This window comes from Chiloscyllium plagiosum, unplaced genomic scaffold (genome assembly GCF_037043375.1).
Source record: "Chiloscyllium plagiosum isolate Xiang-an unplaced genomic scaffold, Cpla_swu_hap1 HiC_scaffold_24, whole genome shotgun sequence".
Taxonomy (NCBI): Eukaryota; Metazoa; Chordata; class Chondrichthyes; order Orectolobiformes; family Hemiscylliidae; genus Chiloscyllium; species Chiloscyllium plagiosum.
Genome location: NW_028270162.1, coordinates 62,785,893 through 62,810,014, shown reverse-complemented (window position 1 = coordinate 62,810,014; position 24,122 = coordinate 62,785,893). Strand labels below are relative to the sequence as shown.

Below are 24,122 nucleotides of genomic sequence, written 5' to 3'. Positions count from 1 at the left end.
TTATGGGCATTTAAGCGGGCATTGGATAGGCATATGGAGGATAGTGGGCTAGTGTAGGTTAGGTGGGCTTGGATCGGCGCAACATCGAGGGCCGAAGGGCCTGTACTGCGCTGTATTCTTCTATGTTCTATGAGGTGTCACTGTAGTACAGTGATGGAGGTGCTGTCATTCAGGAAGGATGTTAAGCTGAAGCTCTGCCTGACCAATTAGGTGGACAGAAAAGGTCCAATGGCAATATTCACAGAGCAGGGCAGATCATCTTGGTGCTCTGGCTAATAATTATTGCTTAATCAACAAACAGATAGTGGGTGGCAAAGTGGTTAGCACTGCTGCCTCACAGCGCCAGAGACCCGGGTTCAATTCCCGCCTCAGGCGACTCTGTGGAGTTTGCACATTCTCCCCGTGTCTGTGTGGGTTTCCTCCGGGTGCTCTGGTTTCCTCCCACAGTCCAAAGAAATGCAGGTCAGGTGAATTGCCCGTAGTGTTACGTGATGAGGTAAATGTAGGGGAATGGGGTCTGGGTGGGTTGTGCTTCAGCGGGTCGGTGTGGACTTGTTGGGCCGAAGGGCCTGTTTCCACACTGTAAGTAATCTAATCAGATTGGTCACATTGCTGTGTGTGGTGACCTTGCTGTGCATAAAATGGATGCCCTTTGCTTTACATTACACTAACTGCATGTCAAAAGTTTCTTTCTTATCACAGAGCACACAAGGGTATAATGAATTCTTGCCTAGTCACTTATTTATTTCAGCATTTATTGAGCAGCCCAAATTACCTGAAAATTGCTACTAACCTAGCTCCATTCTTCTCATAAATTCACAAGTTAGATAGATTATAACTTTCCTCTACTTTCTACCTGTAAAACAGTTACTTTGAAATTCATCACACAAATCCAGCGGATATTCTGTTGTATATCATGTATTAGATTAGATTACTTACAGCGTGGGAACAGGCCCTTCGGCCCAACAAATCCACACCGACACGCAACCCACCCAGACCCATTCCCCTACCCCTAACACTAGGGGCAATTTAGCATGGTCAATTCACCTAACCTGCACATTTTTGGACTGTGGGAGGAAACCGGAGCACCCGGAGGAAACCCACACAGACACGGGGAGAACGTGCAAACTCCACACAGTCAGTCGCCTGAGGCGGGAATTGAACCCGGGTCTCTGGCGCTGTGAGACAGCAGTGCTACCGTGCTGTCCATAACAGATACATTGTGACAGATACATTGCATCTTACACCTCTGCCATGCTTACCAGTAATATACATCGAGCTTCTCCTCCACTTCCTTTTACAGATATTGTGACAAAGCAAAGAAGAAATATGTCAACAAAATCATCTCTCCATTTCACTCAGGTTTGCTCGATTCATCAAAAACACAGCTCTCTTTAAGCCATCCAATGTCCTGTACAGCTGCAACATGACCTCCCAGCTCCTGTACTCAATACTCTGACCAATAAAGGAAAGCATACCAAACACCTTCTTCACTAACCTATCTACCTACGACTCCACTTTCAAGGAGCTATGAAACTGCACTCCAAGGTCTCTTTGTTCAGCAACACTCCCTAGGACCTTACCATTAAGTGTATAAGTCCTGCTAAGATTTGCTTTCCCAAAATGCAGCACCTCGCATTTTTCTGAATTAAACTCCATCTGCCACTTCTCAGCCCATTGGCCCATCTGATCAAGATCCTGGGCAGCACGGTGGCACAGTGGTTAGCACTGTTGCCTCACAGCGCCAGAGACCCGGGTTCAATTCCCGCCTCAGGCGACTGTCTGTGTGGAGTTTGCACATTCTCCCCGTGTCTGCGTGGGTTTCCTCCGGGTGCTCCGGTTTCCTCCCACAATCCAAAAAATGTGCAGGTGAGGCGAATTGGCCATGCTAAATTGCCCGTAGTGTTAGGTGAAGGGGTAAATATAGGGGAATGGGTCTGGGTGGGTTACGCTTCGGCGGGTTGGTGTGGACTTGTTGGGCCGAAGGGCCTGTTTCCACACTGTAAGTAATCTAATCTAATCTAATCTAATCCTGTTGTAATCTGAGGTAACCTTCTTCTCTGTCCACTACACCTCCAATTTTGGTGTCATCTGCAAACTTACTAACTGTACCTCTTACGCTCACATCCAAATCATTTATGTAAATGACAAAAAGTAGAGGACCCAGCAGCGATCCTTGTGGCACTCCACTGGTCACAGGCCTCCAGTCTGAAAAACAACCCTCCACCACCACCCTCTGTCTTCTACCTTTGAGCCATTTCTGTATCCAACTGGCTAGTTCTCCCTGTACCTTACTGAAGTCCATATAGATCACAATTACTGCTCTGCCCTCATCAATCCTCTTTGTTTCTTCTTCAAAAAACTCAACCAAGTTTGTGAGACTTGATTTCCCACGCACAAAACCATGCTGACTACCCTAATCAGTCCTTGCCTTTCCAAATACATGTACATCCTGTCCCTCAGGATTCCCTCCAACAACCTGCCCACCACAGACATCAGGCTCACCGGTCTATAGTTCCCTGGCTTGTCCTTACCACCTTTCTTAAACAGTGGCACCACATTAGCCAACCTCTAGTCTTCTGGCATCTCACCTGTGACTATCGATTATACAAATATCTCAGCAAGAGGTTCAGCAATCACTTCTTTAGCTTCCCACAGAGTGCTTGGGTACACCTGATCAGGTCCTGGGGATTTATCCACCTTTATGCATTTCAAGACATCCAGCAGTTCCTCCTCTGTAATATGGACATTTTTCAAGATGTCACCATCTATTTCCCTACATTCTATATCTTCCATATCCTTTTCCACAGTAAATACTGATACTCCTACTGCCTTTATACTCTTCTAAGGATTCACTCGATTTTTCTGGTCTACACCTGATATAAAGTTAAAAATCACACAACACCAGGTTATAGTCCAACAGGTTTAATTGAAAGCACTAGCTTTCAGAGCGCCGCATCTTCATCAGGTGGTTGAAGGAGCGTCGCTCCGAAAGCTAGTGTGCTTCCAATTAAACCTGTTGGACTATAACCTGGTGTTGTGTGATTTTTAACTTTGTACAGCCCAGTCCAACACTGGCATCTCCAAATCCTACCTGATATATGCTTCCTTCTTTTTCTTAACCAAACACTCAATTTTTTTAGTCATCCGGTATTCCCTATACCTACCAGCCTTTCCTTTCACCTGAGCAGGAATACACTTTCTCTGGATCCTCATTATCTCATTTCTGAAGGCTTCCCATTTTCCAGTCATCCCTTTACCTGCGAACATCTGCCCCCTATCAGCTTTTGAAAGTTCTTGCCTAATACCGTCAAAATTAGCCTTTCTCCAATTTAGAACTTCAACTTTTAGATCTGGTCTATTCTTTTCCATCACTATTTTAAAACTAATAGAATTATGGTCGCTGGCCCCAAAGTGCTCCCCCACTGACACCTCAGTCACCTGCCCTGCCTTATTTCCCAAGAGTAGGTCAAGTTTTGCACCTTCTCTAGTAGATACATCCAAATACTGAATCAGAAAAGTTTCTTGTACACACTTAAATTCCTTAACACTATGACAGTCCCAGTCTATGTTTGGAAAGTTAGAATCCCCTACCATAACCACCCTATTATTCCTACAGATAGCTGAGATCTCCTTACAAGTTTGTGTCTCAATTTCCCTCTGACTATTAGGGGGTCTATAATACAATCCCAATAAGGTTATCATCTCTTTCTTATTTCTCTGTTCCACCCAAATAACTTCCCTGGATGTATTTCCAGGAATATCCTCCCTCAGCACAGCTGTAATGCTATCCCTTATCAAAAATGCCACTCCCCTCCTCTCTTGCTTCCCTTTCTATCCTTCCTGTAGCAGTTGTACCCTGGAACATTAAGCTGCCAGTCCTGCCCATCCCTGAGCCTTGTTTCTGTAATTTCTAATGATATCTCAGTCTGACGGTCCTAATCATGCCGAGTTCATCTGCCTTCCCTGTTAGGCCCCTTGCTTTGAATTAAATGCAGTTTAATTTATTAGTCCCACCTTGTCCCTGCCTGCCCTGACTGTTTGAATCGTTTCTAGTCTCAACTGTACCCATCTCAGATTGATCTCTTTCCTCACTATCTCCCTGGATCCCACACCCCACCTTACTAGTTTAAATCCGCCCGAGGAGCTCTAGCAAATTTCCCTGCCAGTATATTAGTCCCCTTCCAATTTAGGTGCAATCCGTCCTTTTTGTACAGGTCACTTCTACCCCAAAAGGGATTCCAATGATCCAAAAATGTGAATCCTTCTCCCATACACCAGCTCCTCAGCCATGCATTCATCTGCTCTATTCTCCTATTCCTGCCCTCACTAGCTCGTAGCACTGGGAGTAATCCAGATATTACTACTCTCAAGGACCCCCTTTTTAAATTCCTGCCTAACTCTCTGTAATCTCCCTTCAGAATCTCAACCTTTTCCCTTCCTATGCGTTGGTTCCAATGTGGACAATGACCTCTTGCTGGCCCCCCTCCCCCGTGAGAACATTCTGCACCCTCTGAGACATTCCTGATCTTGGCACCAGGAAAGCAACACATTCTGATTTTTTGCTGCTGGCCATAGAAACGTCTGTCTGTACCTCGGACTAGAGAGTCCCCCAATTGATCTCTTGGAACCTGACGTACCCCTTGCTGCATTAGAGCCAGTCTCAATACCAGAAACTTGGCTGTTCATGCTACGTTCCCCTGAGAATCCATCACCCCCTACATTTTCCAAAACAGCACACTTGTTTGAATTGGGGAAATCCAGAAGACTCCTGCACTACCTGCCTACCTTTCTTACCTTTCCTGGAGTTAACCCATCTATGTGACTGTATCTGAGACTTCCCCCCCATTCCTATAACTGCCATCCATCACATACTTGCTCATCACCTCTAACTGTCTCTCCAACCAATCCATTCGATCTGTTAGGATTCGCAACCATCAGTAAGTTTGCGGATGACATGAAGATTGGTGAAGTAGCAGAAATATAGGGGACTGTCAAAGAATACAGGAGAATATAGATAGACTGGAGAGTTGGGCGGAGAAATGGCAGATGGAGTTCAATCCGGACAAATGTAAGGTGATGCATTTTGGGAAGTCTAATTCTAGAGCTAATGATACAATGAATGGAAGAGCCTTGGGAAAAGTTGATGAGCAGAGAGATCTGGGAGTGCAGGTCCATTGTACACTGAAGGTTGCTGCACAGGTGGGTAGAATGGTCAAGAAGGCATATGGTATGCTTGCCTTCATCGGACGGGGTATTGAGTATAAGAGCTGGCAGGTCATGTTAAAATTGTACAAGACTTTGGTTCGGCTGCATTTAGAATATGGTGCACATTTCTGGTCGCCACATTACCAAAAGGATGTAGAAGCTTTGGAGAGGGTGCAGAGAAGGTTTATGAGGATGTTGCCTGGTGTGGAAGTTGCTAGCTATAAAGAGAGGTTGTGTAGGTTAGGATTGTTTTCATTAGAAAAAATGAGATTAAAGGGGGACCTGATTGAGGTCTACAAAATCATGACAGCGTAGATAGAGATACGCTTTTCCCTAAGGTGAGGGATTCAATAACAAGAGGTCACGTGTTCAAGGTGAGAGGTGAAAAGTTTAAGGGGGATACACGTAGCAAGTATTTTACACAGAGGCTGGTGGGTGCCTGGAACACGTTGCCAGTAGAAGTGATAGAGGCAGGCATGGTAGATTCGTTTAAGGTGCGTCTGGACAGATGCAGGAGTAGGTGGGGAGCAGAGGGATGTGGATGGTTAGGAATTGGGCGATAGGTTTAGTGAGTGGATTTGGATTGGCTCAGGCTTGGATGGCTAAAGGGCCTGTTCCTGGGCTGTAAATTTTCTTAAAAATTTACTTATTGCAGTGGAGCGGACAGCATCTGAACATGGAGTAGACCATTCAGCCACTCCAACCTGTTCTGCCATTGAATAAGATCGAATTGTAATCTCAAACCAATATTCCTGATCACCTTTCACCTCCTTTCTTAATACAAATCTATCCACTTCTTTCTTAAAAATATTCAAAGAATCTGCTTCTACTAGCTTTGCAGGGAGAATTCCAAGGATTCACAATTTTCTTCGAAAAAAACCTCAGCTCATCTCTGTTTCATTTGATTTTTATCTTCAAACCTTTCCTCACATGACAACCTACTCATTCCAGGTATTAGTATAGTAAACCTTCTTTGAACTGTTTCTAATGCATTTACAGCCTTCCTGAAATAAAGTGGCCAATACAGGACATAGTACTCCAGACGTGTTAGCACCAGTGCCCTGTATAATTGAAGCATGTAGTCACATATTTTCAGTTGGTGGAAATCTCACCTTCACGCCTAAAAGTTGTGGATTCCAGTCGCACCTGAGACTGTTCAGTGCATTAGCCAGATGAACACTTCAGTGTAATACTGTGGAAGGTGGGTGTTTAACTGACCTCTCAGATGAACATAAGCAACCCCCAGCACAATCTGTAGACTAAGGGCCTTGACTAAGTAGTTAAACTTAGCCCTCATGCAACATCATTAAAGCACATCTGATCTTTATGATATTACTGTCTGTGGGATTTGCTACGTGCAAATAGGTTTCAGCATTCCTTACATTATGACAGCAACAGCAAGACTATTCTTTTCAAGCTGTGAAGCACCCTGAGACACCATGGCATTATAGAAATGCATGCTAAGTGTGTTTAGATCATATCTGACCCTGCAGACAATTAACTAGGATTCATCTGGCCATATCATAGTTGGGCCTGAGTTGCAGCGGGTGGTGGGTGGCATAATATCCTGGAGTCAAACTGGGCTGGATTCAAACACAATTTCGAGATATGAAAGCTTACTGGATGAGTTCATGAAGATTGTAAGACCTTTCTTACTGAGATCAAAAACTCTGAACAATAAGCCCAGGGTACAACCTCAATGACCTCACATCGACGTGATCAAAAGGGTCACTGGCTGGACACTAACAAGAAAGTCTAATTTTGTAATCTTAAACAGTTCCCAGTAGTTCATTTCCATGCTGATAAAAAGAAACAATGATGTTTACTAGAATAAACACTTAAATAACACCCAGCATTGCAGCAAACTCTCAATAGTCTGCAAAAGGAATGCTGAACACTGGGAACTGGAAGTTTAGACCAGAGATAAAAATCTGTACAAGGGGAAAAAAAACTATATAAATATAGAAAACATAATTTTATTTTTAAACTTCTTTCTGGTTTCTGGGAATAATAACTTCACATTAACAAGAGAATAATACTAAGCTTAAAGATAGCAGAAAGGAAATGACTTGCATTCTGAGAGTTAGAAGGAGCTGAGTTGACTGTTTAATTTGAATGTTTTATTTAATGGTTTACCAGTGTCGACTTGATGCCAACGCTTTCAGCCGCCTGGAAGGCAAGTGAAAAATTTCTTCGCTGCAAAATGAAGACAGAAGAGGTTAGAATCCTGTTGTTAAAAACATCTAAAGAACATTAACATCAACCGATCATAACTCTTCAAATAGGTCTTTAAATGTTAAGGTATTTATTAATTCTGTGGTGTAAGTGACAGAAGCTTGTCACAGCACACAGGCTTATAATCCGGGACCTTTCTGGAAATGCACTGTCGATTTTGTTCATTATACTCTTATCCCTGGTTCTAAGATTTGGAGACAGGTCTGAGCAAACACAACCAACATAAGGAAGGTTTTCAGCTTTCCAAGAGGTGAAATGCCACTTTTGTGGATCAGTAGCTTTACAATACAGCTCATTTCCAATACAGACACTAGTTACTCAGATAAAAACAGAAAGTGTTGGAGAAACTCAGTAGGGTCTGGTAGCTTTCATGCAGAAAAAGTTAACATTTTGAGTCAAACTGTTCTTCAAAACTGAAAGGAGTTAGAAAAAGGTGGCTTTTATGTTGCAGATGGAGTGAGTGGAACAGGGTGCGAGGGCTTGAGATGTAAGATGGATGTAAATAATAAATGTGAAAAGGAGAGAATGGGTCCGCTCTGCTGACCTATCCACGATGGATCAAACACTGCTGCCTCACAGTGCCAGGAACCCAGGCTCAACTTCACCCTCGGGTGACTGTCCATATACAGTTTGCATGTGCTCCCTGTGTCTGTGTGGGTTTCCTCCAGGTTCTCCGGTTTCCTCCCACAGTCAAATAAAGTCCTGGTTAGGTGGACTGGCTAAATTAAATTACCCAAAGTGACGAAGGATGTGCAGGCTAGGTGAATTAGCCATAAGAAATGCAGGGTTACTGGGATAGGCTGGGATGGGTCTGGGTGAAATGCTCTTCACAGGATTGGTGCAGTCTCGATGGGCAAACGCTCGGTTTTCACACTGCCAAAGCAAACAACTTAACATTTTCACACATTACACACTGCACCTGCCAGATTTTTCCCATTCACTTAACCTATCAGTCTACATCATGTCATGTTCTTTTCACAACGTACTATGTCATTGATGTAAATTTTAAGATGTTGAGGATGCAGCATAGACCCCCTGGGCCCATATTTGTGGCATCCTGTCCAGATGAAAAAGAATCATTTATAGTGCATAGTCCCTGTTTCTGTCAACTAGCCAATCTTCTATTCATGTTAGCTCCAACTTGCAAATCTTTTTCATCATGTGTGTTCAGGAGACTTTCCTAATTTTACTCCTGAAAGATATGTTTCTTATTGGTTTACTCTGTCTCCTGGTTTGAAACTCCCCAACAGGAAAACTCGCTTCTTTCCAGCTACCTTATCTATTCCTCTCACTGTCTTGAAAATTATAATCTTTCTTTGCCATTTAACTCACAGGGTTATGTGATACCTCTGTTCAATCAGAGAGTGCAACAGAAAGCAGGAAATTATAAGCCAGTTAGCCTAACATCTGTCATTAGGAAAATGCTAGAGCTCATGAATAAGGAAGAAAGAGCAAGACATTTAGAAAAAAATCAACACAATCAGAGTCAACATGATTTTGTGAAAGGGAAGTCATAAAAGCACCACACAGGATACTGCACAAGACAGGTGGCCATGGTACTGGGGTGATGCATTACGGAGAGGCAGTATATAGCGGCAATGTGACTGGATAAATAACCCAGACCAATATTCTGAGCACACTGGTTTGAATTCCATCATGATATAGGATAGTACAGCACAGTACAGGCCCATCGGCTCTTGATGTTGTGCCAACCTTTTATCCTACTCTAAGATCAAACTAACCTACATACCCTTCATCTTACTATCATCCATGTGCTACCACTTAAATATCCCTAACGTATCTGACTCTACTACCACTGTTGGCAGTGCATTCCACGCACCCACCACACTCTGTGTAGTGACCTCTGACATCCCGCCTAAACCTTCCTCCAATCACCTTAAAATTATGCCCCTTCGTGATAGCTATTTCTGCCCTGGGAAAAAAGTCTCTGGCTATCTACTCTATCTATGCCTCTCATCATCTTGTACACCTCTATCGCGTCACCTCACATCCTTCTTTGCTCCAATGAGAAAAGCAACATCCTGGTAAAAATGACAACTGATAGAATCTGAATTCAATAAAAATGTTGAACTAATAAAATTAAAAACAAATTAAAAGCTAGACTAATGGCAACCATAACCATTGTTGATTGTCTTAAAAATTCATCTGATTCAATAACTATCTTTAAGGCAGAGAATATGCTTTCTCTACCTGGTCTGGCCTACATGTGACTCCAGACTTAAAGTGATGCTTTCTGGGTGTTCTTGTGAATGAAATACAAAATGTGAGCATGCCAATGCAGCAACTAATTAGGTGGCAAATGGAAATTTGCCGTTTATTGCTTGGTGATTGGCGTTTAAAAATAGGGAGTTCTCATCACAATTGGGTATGGTGCTGATGAGGCTGCACCTGTAAATCCAGTGTACTGTTTTGTTCCTATATTTAAAAAAAGGATGCAGTGACACTGGAGACAGTTCCATGAAGAAGAAACAGTTCAGGCTTTATTTATTAAGAGGTTAGAACACAGGAAAAGGAGTAGGTCATCTGGTTTCTTGAGCTTGTTCCACCATTCAATGAGCTCATGGCCAATCTGTAGCCTAACTCAATATACCTGCCTTTGGCTCATATCTCAGAGGAAGACTAATATGGTGATCTTACTGAAGCATGCAAGATTCTGAGGGACTTGACAATGTAGCTGTTGAGACTATGTTTCTATTCGTGAGGGGAATTTCGATCGAGGGAACATAGCTACAGAATAAGGGGACACTCATGTATAACTTAAGATGTGAAGGAATTTCTTCCGTCGAAAGGTAGTGAATGTCTGGAATTCTCTATTTCAAAGTTGTGGAGACTTGATCACAAAGTATTTAAAGAGGAGGTAGATCTTTGAAATAATGAGTTGAAACTTTATTGCTGGAACAGCACAGCAGGTCAGGCAGCATCCAGGGAACAGGAGATTCGACGTTTCGGGCACAGGCCCTTCTTCCTGAAGAAGGGCCTGTGCCCGAAACGTCGAATCTCCTGTTCCCTGGATGCTGCCTGACCTGCTGTGCTGTTCCAGCAATAAAGTTTCAACTTTGATCTCCAGCATCTGCAGACCTCACTTTCTCCTTTGAAATAATGAGCATTATGAGGAGCAGTTGAGGTCATGGGGCAGACCAGCCCTGATCTTGTTGAATGGTGGGGAAAGCTCAAGAGTCTACTGGCTCTTACTGGATTCAGCCCATCAAGTTTGTCCTGCCATTCAATGAGATTGTGGCTGATCCGATAATCCTCAACTCCACTTTCCTGCCTTTCACCATAACCCATGATTCCCTTCCTGAAGGAACTTCTGCTTATCTCAGCTTTGGCCAGGAGGAAAATATTGGGTACATGAATATAAAAAAAAATTTGGCTGTTTTGAAAAGCACTAAGGTAGATAAGTCCGCAGGACCTGATGGGATCTCAGAATACTAATGGAGGCAGATGAGGAAATTGCTGGCTCCTTGTTAGTAAAAAATAGAATTAAATCAATAGCAACAAAGGAAGTAGGGTCAGATGATTTAAAATCTGAGAGTAGATTTGAGGAACCGCCAAGGTAAGAAAACCATAATGGGAGTTATCTACAGGTCTAGAACAGTAGTCAGGATTTCATGCACAAGATGCACCAAGAAATAGAAAAGGCATGTAAAAAATGCAAGGTTACAGCGATCGTGGAGGATTTCGATATGCCGGTGGACTGGGGAAACCGGTCTGGTAATGGATCGTTAGAAAACCAACTTGTGAAATGTTGACAAGATGATTTTTTGGAGCAGCTTGTGGTGGAGCCCACTAGGGAACAGGCAATTCTGGATTTATGTTGTGCAGTGAGGCAACTTGATAAGGGAGCTTAAGGTGAAGGAACCCTGAGGAGGCAGTGATCATAATATGATTGAATTTACTCTGCAGCTTGAGAGGGAGATGTACCAGTACTACAGCTGAATAAAAGCAACTACAGAGGCATGAGTGAGGAGCTGACTAAGAGAGGAACCCAGCAGGAAAGACAGTGGAACAACAATAGCAGGAGTTTCTGGGAGTAATTCGAGGCACACAGCAAAGATTCATCCTAAAGAAAAAGAAGCATAGTAAAGGGAGGATGAGATAACCATGGCTGACCAGAGAAGTCAGGGGCAACATAGAGAAAGCATATAATGTGGTGAAGGGCAGTGGGAAGCCAGAACATTGGGAAAACCAATAGAGGATAACGAAGAAAGAAATAAGGAGGAAGATAATTAAATAGGAGGGTAAGCGAGCTCATAATATTAGGAAAGACTTAGCAAGCATTTCTTTAGTTATAAAAAAGGGCAAAAGAAAGTCAAAGTGGACATTGGGCAGCTGGAAAATGATGCTGGAGGTGTATTAATGGGGAACAAAGAAATGGCTGAGGAACTGAATAAGTATTTCGCGTTAGTCTTCATGGTGGAAGACATGAGTAATATCTCAAAAGTGCAAGAGAGTCAGGGGCAGAGGAGGAGTATGGCGGCCATCACCAAAGAGAAGGTGCTAGAAAAACTAAAAGGTCTGAAAATGGATAAATTGCCTGGATCAGATAGGTTACACTCTCGAGTTCTGAAGGAGATAGCTGAAGAGATAGTGGAGGTTTTAGTAGTGCTTGTTCAGGTATCATTGGAGTCAGGGAGGGTCCCAGAGGACTGGAAAATCACTAATGTAACCCCCCCTGTTTAAGAAGGGAGCAAGGCAACAGACTGGAAATTATAGGACAAATGGCCTGACCTTGGTCGTTGGTAAGATTTTGGAGTCCATTGTGACGGATGAGATTTCTGATAGTGCATGGTAAAATCGGGCAAAGTCAGTGTGGTTTCATCAAGGGGAGGTCATGCCTGACAAATCTGTTAGAATTCTTTGAGGAGGCAACAACCAGGTTGAACTAAGGAAAACCAATGGATGTTATGTATCTGGACTTCAAGAAGGCCTTTGATAAGGTGCTGTACAGGAGGCTGCTGTGTAAGATAAGAGCCCACAGTGTTAGAGGCAAGGTACTAGCATGGACAGAAGATTGGCTGTCTGGCAGAAGGTGGTGAATGGGGATAAAAGGGTCCTTCTCAGGATGGAAGCGGGTGACTAGTAATGTTCCACAAAGGGTTGGGGTTCGGACCACAACTCTTCATTTTATACATTAATGATCTTGACAAAGTAACTGAGAGCATTCTGGCTAAGTTTGCAGATGATACAAAGATAAGTGGAAATTCAGAAATCTGATGTGCGAAGGGACTTGGGAATCCTAGACCAGGTTTTTCTGAAGGTAAACTTGCAGGTTGAGTCAGTAGTTAGGAAGGCAAATATAATGTAGTCATTCACCTCCAGAGGACTAGAATATAAACACAGGGATGTACTTCTGAGGCTTTATAAGGCTTTGGTCAAACCACATTTAGAGTATTGTGAGCAATTTTGGGCCCTATACCTTAGGAAAGATGTATTGGCCCTGGAGTAGATCGAGAGGAGGCTCACGAGAATGATCCCAGGAATCAAAGGCTTAACATATGAGGAACGTTGAGGACTTGGGACTAGACTCAATGAAATTTAGAAGGATAAGGGGGGGATCTGATTGAAACTTTCAGAATATTGAATGGCCTGGACAGAGTAGATCTTGGAAAATGCTATTGACAGGAGAGATGAGGACACAGCCTTAGAGTAAAAGGAAGACCGTTTAGAACCGAGATAAGGAGAAACTCCTTTAGTCAGAGAGTCGTACATTTGTGGAATATATTGCCACAGAAGGCTATGAAGGCCAGGTCATTGAGTATATTTAGAGTTGGATAAGTTTTGATTGCCATGGGGATCAAAGGTTATCAGGAGAAAACGGGAAAATGGGGTTGAAAACCTATCAGCTATGATTCAATGGCAGAGCAGACTCAATAAGCCGAATGGCCTAATTTCTGCTCCTATGCCTTTTGGTCTTGTACAAAATCTTTGTATCCTCTTCAGTCACAGAAGAAACGGAGAATAGCCAGTTCCTTTGCTTAAGAAGGGCAACAGGGATAATCTGGGAAAATACAGATGGTGAGCCTTACATCATGGTAAGGACATTATTGGAAAGATTCTTGGGGACCAGGATAGGGGAGGAGATATGTTTACATGGACTTTAGCAAGGCCTCTCATGGCAGGCTGATATTCAGGGTGAAGTCACATGGGATCTGCAGCGAGCTGATAAGATGGATACAGAACTGACTTAGTCATAGAAGACAGAATAGCAGCGGAAGGGTGTTTTTCAGACTAGAAATCTGTGACCAGTGCTGTTTCATAGAAATCAGTCCTGGGAGCCCTGTTGTTGTTTTATAAATGATTTGGATGGTCTGATTAGTGAGATTTCAGATGACACAAAGATGAGGAGGATAGCTAGAGGATACAGCAGGGTATAGGTAGCATGGAGACTAGAGCAGAGAAGTGGCAGATGGAGTTTAACCTGACAAATGTGAGGTGATATATTTTGGGAGATCCAATGCAGGATGGAGGTATAGAGTGAATGGCAGAACCTTTAGTAGCATCAACAAGCAGAGGGATCTAGGTGTACAGGTTCATAGTTACCTGTAGGTGGCAATGCATATGGGTAAGGTGGTCAATGTGGTATATGACATACTTACCTTCATCAGTCAGGTCATGTAGTGTAAAAACTGGCAAGTCATGCTGCAGCTGTATAGAACTTTAGTTAGGCCACATTTGGAATACTAGATATGGTCACCATATCAACGTAAGGATGTTGAGGCCTTGGAGAGGATACACAACAGGTTTATAAGAATGTTGCCAAGTTTGGAGGGCATTAACAATGAGGGGAGATTAGACAAACTTGCTTTATTTCTATCTGAACACTGAAGGACGAGGGGTGACCTGATATAAGTTTATAAAATTATCAGAAACACGGACAGAACGGATAGCTGAAATCTTTTCCCCAGGATAGAAATGTCAATTACTAGGGGACATAGGGTCATGATAAAAGGGGGTAAGGTTAAAGGAGATGCGACAGGCAGATTTTTTACACAGAGGTTGAATGTGATGCCAAAAAAAGTGGTAGAGATGGATACAATAGCATCATTTAAAAGGCATCTTGACAGATACAAGAGGAGGCAGGGATTTGAGGAATGCAGACAGTGTACAGGATAAATGGTTTAGTTTTGAAAGACGCAGTCTTGTTAGGCAGAGGGGCTGTTACTGTGCTGTACCGCTCTTTGTAACTATTATTAATTAATTTATCCTTCCTTCCCTTGAATGGCTCCCTGCACCACAGTGCTGTATTCAGTCTGCCTGGCCTTTCTGCAATTCCTGCTCCTGCCCATTCAAACCTATTGAACAACTGCAAAGGGTGAGGTGCCTTCACTGCTCATTTCTGGATCCCCATATTTGCCGTTCTTACAGTTACATCCTCTTGTACCTGACCACACATCAAAAGTACTCAGTTTAAGGAGTCTGACTGCTTTCTGGATCAAGTGTCCAGGTAACGGTGTCTCTGTCTGATGCATCACAAATTCCAAAGATTAGACTCCAGTTCATCAACTCTGAGCCAAGGTTCTTCAAGTTGCAGGCTCTTAACCACAAATGTGGTTGCTGTGAATTTCAGTGTCCAACGATCACACGATGAAACACATCACCTGGACATGTCATAATGACTGTGTTTGGTGTAACCAGTTACATTTCAACGTTAGAAGTATCACTCAATGATTATCAATTGTTAAATTATAGACTTAACATAATAACTAAATTCCCAGTAAAGGTTTAAACTACTGTCCCAATATGGGGGGAGCACTTTAAGAGCCCAACAGTCAACACCTGCTCACCTAATTAACGACTGCACTTCAGCTTGCCCTTTTGGACAACTCATTTTTTAACCAAAGCCCAGATAGCAGCTTGTTCCTCACTGCACCAAATTCTCTCACTTAAATTCCCAGAATTAAGTGCTCAGACTCATTAGACTCAATACCTATCTTAAGAAGTAGTTTGTCTTCAATTTCACGAAATTCAAGTTTATGCCTTTTGGAAACTCCAATAACATCAACAGCCATTCCTGTCCACGACTTTTCAAATACTCCACAGTGACTCTCACTGGCCAGTTGAAAACATTCGAAGTACCATTTTGGATACAGTTGAGGGGGGATGACTGTTCAGGGGAAAGCAGCAGTAGCCGGATTGGCAGCACTACAACTGGCTCTGGGTCACAGTGGGAAAGAGTAAAGGTAAACAGGACCTCAGTGACGGGAGACTCGATAGTTAGGGAGACAGATAGGAGATTCTGTGGCCGCAGACATGAAGCCAGGATATGGTGTCGCCTTCCGTGTATTTGGGGATAGTCAGCATGGCTTTGTGCGTGAGAGGTCATGTCTCATGAAATTAATTGTGTTTTTTGAGGAAGTAACAAAGAGGATTAATGAGGGCAGAGCAGTAGACATGATCTATATGGACTTCTGTAAGGTGTTGAGTGCGAGCAGCAGCGGAGGCAAGACGAAGCCGGAACATTGCAGCTAAGTTAATGCAGTTTTAAAAAAAAAATTACTTACCGGTAGTGGACAGCGGTATTTTCCCTTTCACAGAAGGAGCGGGAGCAGCGGGGGAAGTGACAAGGACCAGAGGGGCAGCCAGGAAGGAAAGCAGTGAGTATAAAAGCGCGCAGGAGAGGAACCTGAGGCACTACAGAGGTAGTGACTCCCACCCTCCCTCCTCCTCTAACCTAATAATAAGACCTGTTGTGGTAAGTAAGCAAGTGCTGCATTTTGCTTGTTCTATTCTTTACACCTAGTTTATTTTTAAAAGGTTACTTTTAGAGGGATGGCAGTGAAGGCAGTGCAATGTTCCTCTTGCAACATGTTTGAGGTGAGGGATGCCATGGACGTCCCTGCTGATTACACTTGCAGGAAGTGCACCCATCTCCAGCTCCTCCAAGACCGTGTTAGGGAACTGGAACTGAAGTTGGATGAACTTAGGATCATTCGGGAGGCAGAGAGGGTCATAGATCAGAGCTTTAGGGAAGTAGTATCTCCAAAGATTGCAGACAGATAGGTGACAGTGAGGGGGACTGGGAGGAAGCAGCCAGTGCAGGGACCCCCTGCGGCAGTTCCCCTCAAGAACAAGTATACCGTTTTGGATACTTGTGGGGGGGACGACTTACCAGGGGTAAGTAACGGGGCTCAGGTCTCTGGCACGGAGCCTGTCCCCGTTGCTCAGAAGGGAAGGGTGGAGAAGAGCAGAGCAATAGTTATTGGGGACTCGATAGTTTGGGGCACAGATAGGCGGTTCTGTGGGGGCAAGGGAGACTCACGTTTGGTATGTTGCCTCCCAGGTGCAAGGGTACGTGACGTCTCTGATCGTGTTTTCTGGGTCCTTAAGGGGGAGGGGGAGCAGCCCGAAGTCGTGGTCCACATTGGCACCAACGACGTAGGTAGGAGGAGCGCTGAGGATGTTAGGCAGGCTTTCAGGGAGCTAGGTTGGAAGCTCAGAGTTAGAACAAACAGAGTTGTTGTCTTTGGTTTGTTACCGGTGCCACGTGATAGAGAGTCGAGGAATAGGGAGAGAGAACAGTTAAATGCGTGGCTACAGGGATGGTGCAGGAGGGAGGGATTCCGGTATCTGGATAATTGGGGTTCTTTCTGGGGAAGGTGGGACCTCTATAAACAGGATGGTCTACACCTGAACCTGAGGGGCACCAGTATCCTTGGGGGGAGGTTTGCTAGTGCTCTTGGAGGGGGTTTAAACTAACTCTGCAGGGGCATGGGAACCTAGACTGTAGCTTTAGGGTGCAGGACCTGGAGTGTAGGGAGGTTAGGAACATGGCATCAATCTCAAAGAAGGGTGCCTGTAAACAGGAAAGTGGCTTGAAGTGTGTATACTTCAATGCAAGTAGTGTACGAAATAAGGTAGGTGAACTTGCAGCGTGGGTTGGTACCTGGGATTTCGATGTTGTGGCTATTACGGAGACATGGGTAGAACAGGGACAGGATTGGCTGTTGCAGATTCCAGGGTTTAAGTGTTTTAGTAGGGTCAGAGGTGGGGGTAAAAGAGGAGGAAGTGTGGCATTGCTTGTCAAAGATAGTATTACAGCGGTGGAAAGGACGATGGATGAAGACTCGCCATCTGAGGTAGTTTGGGCTGAGGTTAGGAATAGGAAAGGTGAGGTCACCCTGTTAGGAGTTTTCTACAGGCCTCCTAATAGTCCTAGAGATGTAGAAGAAAGGACTGCGAGGATGATTCAGGAGAAGAGTGAAAGTAATAGAGTGGTTGTTATGGGGGACTTTAACTTTCCAGATATTGACTGGGAAAGATATAAGTCGAGTTCGTTAGATGGGTCGGTGTTTGTCCAATGTGTGCAGGAGGGTTTCCTGACACAATATGTAGACAGGCCAACAAGAGGTGAGGCCATACTGGAATTGGTTCTGGGTAACGAACCAGGCCAGGTGTTAGAATTAGAGGTAGGTGAGCACTTTTGGGGACAGTGGCCACAATTCAGTGACTTTTACTCTCGTGTTGGAGAGGGATAAGTGTGCACTGCAGGGCAAGAGTTATAGCTGGGGGCAGGGAAATTATGATGCGGTGAGGCACGACTTAGGATGCGTGGCTTGGAAAAGTAGGCTTCAAGGCATGGGCACAATTGACATGTGGAGCTTGTTCAAGGAGCAACTATTGAGTGTCCTTGATAAGTATGTACCTGTCAGGCAGGAGGAAAGGGTCGTGTGAGGGAGCCGTGGTTTAATAAGGAATTGGAATCCCTTGTTAAATGGAAGAGGGCGGCCTATGTAAAGATGAGGCGTGAAGGTTCAATTGGGGCGATTGAGAGTTATAAAGTGGCCAGGAAGGATCTGAAGAGAGAGCTAAGAGCAGCAAGGAGGGGACATGAAAAGTCCTTGAGTTTTATGTCCTCGTTGTCTACAGAATAGTGCCAGAAGATTGGAGGATAGCAAATGTGGTTCCCTTGTTCAAGAAGGGGAATAGGGATAACCCTAGTAACTATAGGCCGGTGAGTCTCACTTCTGTTGTGGGCAAAGTCTTACAGAGAATTGTAAGGGATAGGATTTATGAACATCTGGAGAGGAATAATGTGATCAAGGATAGTCAGCATGGTTTTGTTAAGGGCAGGTTGTGCCTCACAAACCTTATTGAATTCTTTGAGAAGGTGACTAAGGAGGTAGACGAGGGTAAAGCGGTAGATGTGGTGTATATGGATTTTAGTAAGGCGTTTGATAAGGTTCCCCATGGTAGGCTACTGCAAAAAATACAGAGGTATGGCATTGTGGGTGAGTTGGAGGTTTGGATTAGGAATTGGCTGGCTGGAAGAAGACAGAGGGTAGTAGTTGATGGTAAAGGTTCATCTTGGAGTGCAGTTACTAGCGGTGTTCCGCAAGGATCTGTTTTGGGACCATTGCTGTTTGTCATTTTTATAAATGACCTAGAGGAGGGGCTAGAAGGTTGGGTGAGCAAGTTTGCGGATGATACGAAAGTCGGTGGAGTTGTTGACAGTGAGGAAGGATGTGTCAGGTTACAGCGGGATATAGATAAGTTGCAGAGCTGGGCAGAAAGGTGGCAAATGGAGTTCAATGTTGGTAAGTGTGAGGTGATTCACTTTGGTAAGAGTAACAAACAGATGGGATATTGGGCTAATGGTCGGATACTCGGTAGTGTGGATGAGCAGAGGGATCTTGGTGTCCATGTACACAGATCTCTGAAATTTGCCACCCAGGTAAATAGTGCGGTGAAGAAGGCATATGGCGTACTGGCTTTTATTGGTAGAGGAATTGAGTTCCGGAGTCCTGAGGTCATGTTGCAGTTGTACAAGACTCTGGTGCGGCCGCATCTGGAGTATTGTGTGCAGTTTTGGTCGCCATATAGGAAGGATGTGGAGGCACTGGAACGGGTGCAGAGGTGGTTTACAGGATGTTGCCTGGTATGGTAGGAAGATCGTATGAGGAAAGGCTGAGGCACTTGGGGATGTTTTCATTAGAGAAAAGAAGGTTTAGGGGTGACTTGATAAAGGTGTACAAGATGATTAGGGGTTTAGATAGGGTTGAACCTTTTTCCATGTATGGAGTCAGCTATTACGAGGGGGCATAGCTTTAAATTAAGGGGTGGTAGGTATAGGACAGATGTTAGGGGTAGATTCTTTACTCAGCGAGTCGTGAGTTCATGGAATGCCCTGCCAGTAGCAGTGGTGGACTCTCCCTCTTTATGGGCATTTAAACGGGCATTGGATAGGCATATGGAGGATAGTGGGCTAGTGTAGGTTAAGTGGGCTTGGATCGGTGCAACATTGAGGGCCAAAGGGCCTGTACTGCGCTGTATTCTTCTATGTTCTATGTGTTCGACAAGGTTCCACATGGGAGACTGGTGAGCAAGGTTACATCTCATGGAATACAGGGAGAACTCGACATTTGGATACAGAACTGGCTCAAAGATAGAAGACAGAGGGTGGTGGTGGAGGGTTACTTTTCAGACTGGAGGCCTGTTACCAGTGGTGTACCACAAAGATCGGTGCTGGGTCCACTGCTTTTTTATACAAATGGATTGGGTGTGAACATAGGAGGTATAGTTAGTAAGTTTGCAGATGACACCAAAACTGGAGATGTAGTGGACAGCGAAGAAGGTTATATTAGATTATAACAGGATCTTTATCAGATGGGCCACTGGGCTGAAGAGTGGCAGATAGAGTTTAATTTCGATAAGTGTGAGGTGCTGCATTTTGGAAAAGCAAGTCAGAGCAGGATTTGTACACTTAATGGTAAGATCCTAGGGAGTGTTGCTGAACAAAGAGACCTTGGAGTGCAAGTTCATAACTCCTTGAAAGTAGAGTCATAGGTAGATAGGATAATGAAGGCGGCATTTGGTATGCTTTCCTTTATTGGTCAGAGCAGTGAGTATCAGAGTTGGAATGTCATGTTGCGGCTGTATAGGGCCGCTTTTGGAATATTGTGCACAATTCTGGTCTCCTTCCTATTGGAAGGATGTTGTGAAGGTTTGGAGGATTTGAGCTATAGGGAGAGGCTGGGGCTGTTATCCCTGGAGCATCAGAGGCTGAGGGGTAACCTTATAGAGGTTTATAACATCATGACCATGGATAGAATAAAGAGACAAAGCCTTTTCCCTGGGGTGAGGGAGTCCGGAACGAGAGGGCACAGGTTTAGGGTGAGAGGGAAAAGATATAAAAGGGACACAAGGGGCAACTTTTTCATGCAGAGGTTGGTGCGCGAATGGAATGAACTGCCAGAGGAAGTGGTGGAGGTTGATACAATTTCAGACTTTAAAAGACATCTGGCTGGCTATAAGAATAGGATGGGTTTAGACCGTTATGGGCCAAATGCTGGTTAATGGGACTAGATTAGGTTAGAATATCTGGTCGGCATGGGCGAGTTGGACCGAAGGGTCTGTTTCCGTGCTGTATATCTCTCTGATTCTATGAGGTGCCAGGGTCCAGGATGTCTCAGAGCGGCTGCAGAATGTTCTTAAGGGGGACGGTGAGCAGCCCGAAGTCATTGTGCACATTGGGATAAATGACATAGGTAGAAATAGGGATGAGGTGCTGCAGAGTGATTGTAGAGTTAGGAAAAAAGTTAAAAACCAGGAGCTCATTGGTGATAATCTCCAGGTTACTTCCAATGAAACATGCTCGTAAGGGTAAGAACAGGGGAATACGGCAGATGCTTGCGTGGCAAAAGAATCAGGAGGGTGAACAGGGGGTAGGGATTCAGATTTTTAGATCATTAGAATATTTTCTGGGGCAGAAGGATGGGTTGCACTTGAACTGGAGGGAGACCAATATCTTGGCAGCCAGGTTTGCTAGTCCTATAAGGGAGTGTTTAAACTAGATTGACAAGGGAATGGGATTCTCAATAGCAGGGAGGCAAGTGCGAGCCTCGAAGGATCTAGAGTAATCAGAAATAGTAAGTTGAAGAGATAGGTCAGTCTGGAACACGACAGGGAGCAAGGAACGCCTGGTGGATTAAACTGCATTTATTTCAATGCAAGAGGGCTGACAGGTAAGACCGATGAACTTGGACAGATACGTGGGACCGGGATATTATAGCCATTACAGAAACATGGCTAAGGGAGGGACTGGACTGGTAACTTAATGTGCCAGGGTACAAGTACTTTAGGCGGGACAGAGATGGTGGGAAGAGGGGAGGCGGTGTTGCATTTTTGATTAAGGCGTGTATCACAGCAGTAGTCAAGATGAAATAACTTAAGGATCATCCAGTGAGGCCTTGTGGGTGGAGCTAAGAAATAAGGGGATGGTGACGTTATTGGGGTTGTACTATAGGCCCCCACTTAGTCAACGGGAATTAGAGAAACAAATATGCAGGAAGACTGGGGAGACTTGCAGGAGCAATAGAGTTGTCTTAGTAGGGGATTATAACTTTCCTAACATATACCAGGACTGCCAGAGTGTTAAGGGCTTAGATGGGGTGAAATTTGTTAAGTGCATTCAGAAAAGTTTCCTCAAGCAGTACAAAGTGGGTTCTACTTGGGAAGGGGCAAAGCCTGACTTTCTCTTGGGAAATAGAGCAGGACAGGTGACGGAGATGACAGTAGGGGAGCACTTTGGGATCAGTGACCATAGTTTTAGACAGGACCTTGCAGGGGTTGACAGGAGTAGTTTGTTTGTAGGCAAAGGGACCTCTGGCAAGTAGAAGGCCTTTAAAAGTGAGATAGTTTGAATTCAAGGTCTATATGTTCCTGTGGGGGTGAAGGGCAATGTTGGCAGGAATAGGGAACCCTGCATAACAAGAGATATTGAGACTTTGACCAGAAAAAAGGAGGCATGGCTCAGGCACAGGCAGCTGGGATCAAGGGAATCCCTGGAGGTATAAAAGGGATACGGGAGTTTATTGAAGGAGGAAATCAGGAGGGTGAACAGGGGGCACGAGGTAGCCTTGGCTGAGAAGATTAGGGTGAATCCAAAGAGATACTTTAAGTATATTAAAGGAAAAAGAATAACTAGGGAGAGAATAGGACCCCTCAGAGCCAGAGTGGATAGGAGATGGGCAAGGTCCTCAATGAATATTTCTCCTCTATATTTGCCATGGAGAAAGACATAAAGACTTGGGAACTTGCTAAAGTTAGTGGTGGTATCTTGAGGGCATTCCATATCACATTAGAGGACATTCTGGATGTATTAGAATGTGTGAAGATGGATAAATCTCCTGGTCCTGACCACATATATCCAAGAACACTGCAAGAGGCTAGAGAAGAAATTGCAGTGGCCCTGGCAGATATTTTTGCATCATCATTAGCCCCAGGTGAGGTCCTGGAAGACTGGAGGGTATTGAATGATGTACCATTATTCAAGAAGGGCTGCTAAGGAAAGTCTGGGAACTATAGACCAGTAAGTCTAACATCGATGGTAGATTAGTTACTTGAGAAGATTCGGAGGCATAAGATATACAAGCATTTAGAAAGACAGGGTTTGATTAGGAGTCGTCAGCATGGCTTTGTGAGTGGGAGATCATGCCTCATAAATTTGTTCTTTGATGAAGTGATCAGGAAGATTGACAAGAGCAGGTAGTAGGTGTAGTCTATATGGATTTCAGTAAGGTCTTTGATAAGGTTTCACATGGTAGGCTGCTCTCGATGGTTAGATAGTAGGGCGAGCTGCAAATTGGATTCAAAATTGGCTTAATGGTACAAAGCAGAGGGTAATAGTGGAAGGATGCTGGTTGGACTGGAGGCCTCTGACTAGTGGAGTGCCTCAGGATTGGTGCTGGGCCCATTGCTGTTTGTTATCTAGATCAATAATTTAGATGAGAATGTACAAGGTATATTTAGAAAGTTTGGTGATGGCACTAAAATAGGCAGTATTGTGGAGAGTGAGGAAGGTTATCAGAAATTGCAGCAGGACCTTGATCAGCTGGGGAAGTGGGCCAAGAAATGGCAAATGGAGTTTAATATAGATAAATGTGAGGTCTTGCATTTTGGAAACTCAAATCAAAGTAGGAGTTTCATGATGAATGGTAGGGCCTTAAGTGTAGTGCAGCTGAGGGATAAAGTGGAGTCACAGGTAGACAGGGCAGTAAAGGCGGCTTCTGGCGCACTGGCCTTCATCAGTCAGGACACGGAGTATAGAAGTTGGGATGTTATATTGTAGTTATATGGGACGTTGGTGAGGCTGCTCTTGGAATATTGTGTTCAGTTTTCAAAGTTACAAATCACACAACAAAAGTTATAGTCCAACGGGTGTAATTGGAAGCACTAGCTTTCAGAGCGCTGCTCCTTTATCAGTTAGCTGTTTCAATGAAGGAGCAGCGCTCCAAAAGCTAGTGTTTCCAATTAAATCTGTTGGACTATAACCTGGTGTTGTGTGATTTGTAACTTTGTACACCCCAGTCCAACACCGGCATCACCAAATTCAGTTATCAAGTTTGTTATAGGAAGGATGTTATTAAACTGGAATGAGTGCAGAGGAAATTTACAAGAATGCTGCCTGGACTCAATGGTCTGAGTTATAGGGAAGGGGTTGGACAAGCTCTTTTCCTTACAGCGTAATAGGCTGAGGGGGGACCTTATAGAGGTGTGTAAGATCATGAGACAAGAGGTAAAGAAACCTTTACTCCCTCCCAGGCCCTGCCCTTCTTAGTCCACCCGAGGAATCAACCTCAACCATTTGACTGCAGAAGAAGCCAAAGCTACCAAGTTCTGATCTCATGTTTTCAACCCTTTCATCTCAGAAAAAGAAA

The 24,122-nt window shown here is 44.2% G+C and overlaps 1 protein-coding gene across 6 annotated transcripts in view; it reads right to left on the bottom strand.

The window, feature by feature from the left end:
* The window catches only part of specc1la (sperm antigen with calponin homology and coiled-coil domains 1-like a), a 332,469-nt gene that overhangs the window by 6,758 nt on the left and 301,589 nt on the right, over positions 1-24,122 (bottom strand). For all 6 annotated transcript variants that reach the window (XM_088000258.1, XM_088000259.1, XM_088000260.1 and 3 more), the window contains exon 15: positions 7,345-7,404. In XM_088000258.1, the coding sequence (XP_087856384.1) occupies positions 7,345-7,404 (60 nt within the window). The remainder of the gene's footprint in view (positions 1-7,344; positions 7,405-24,122) is intronic.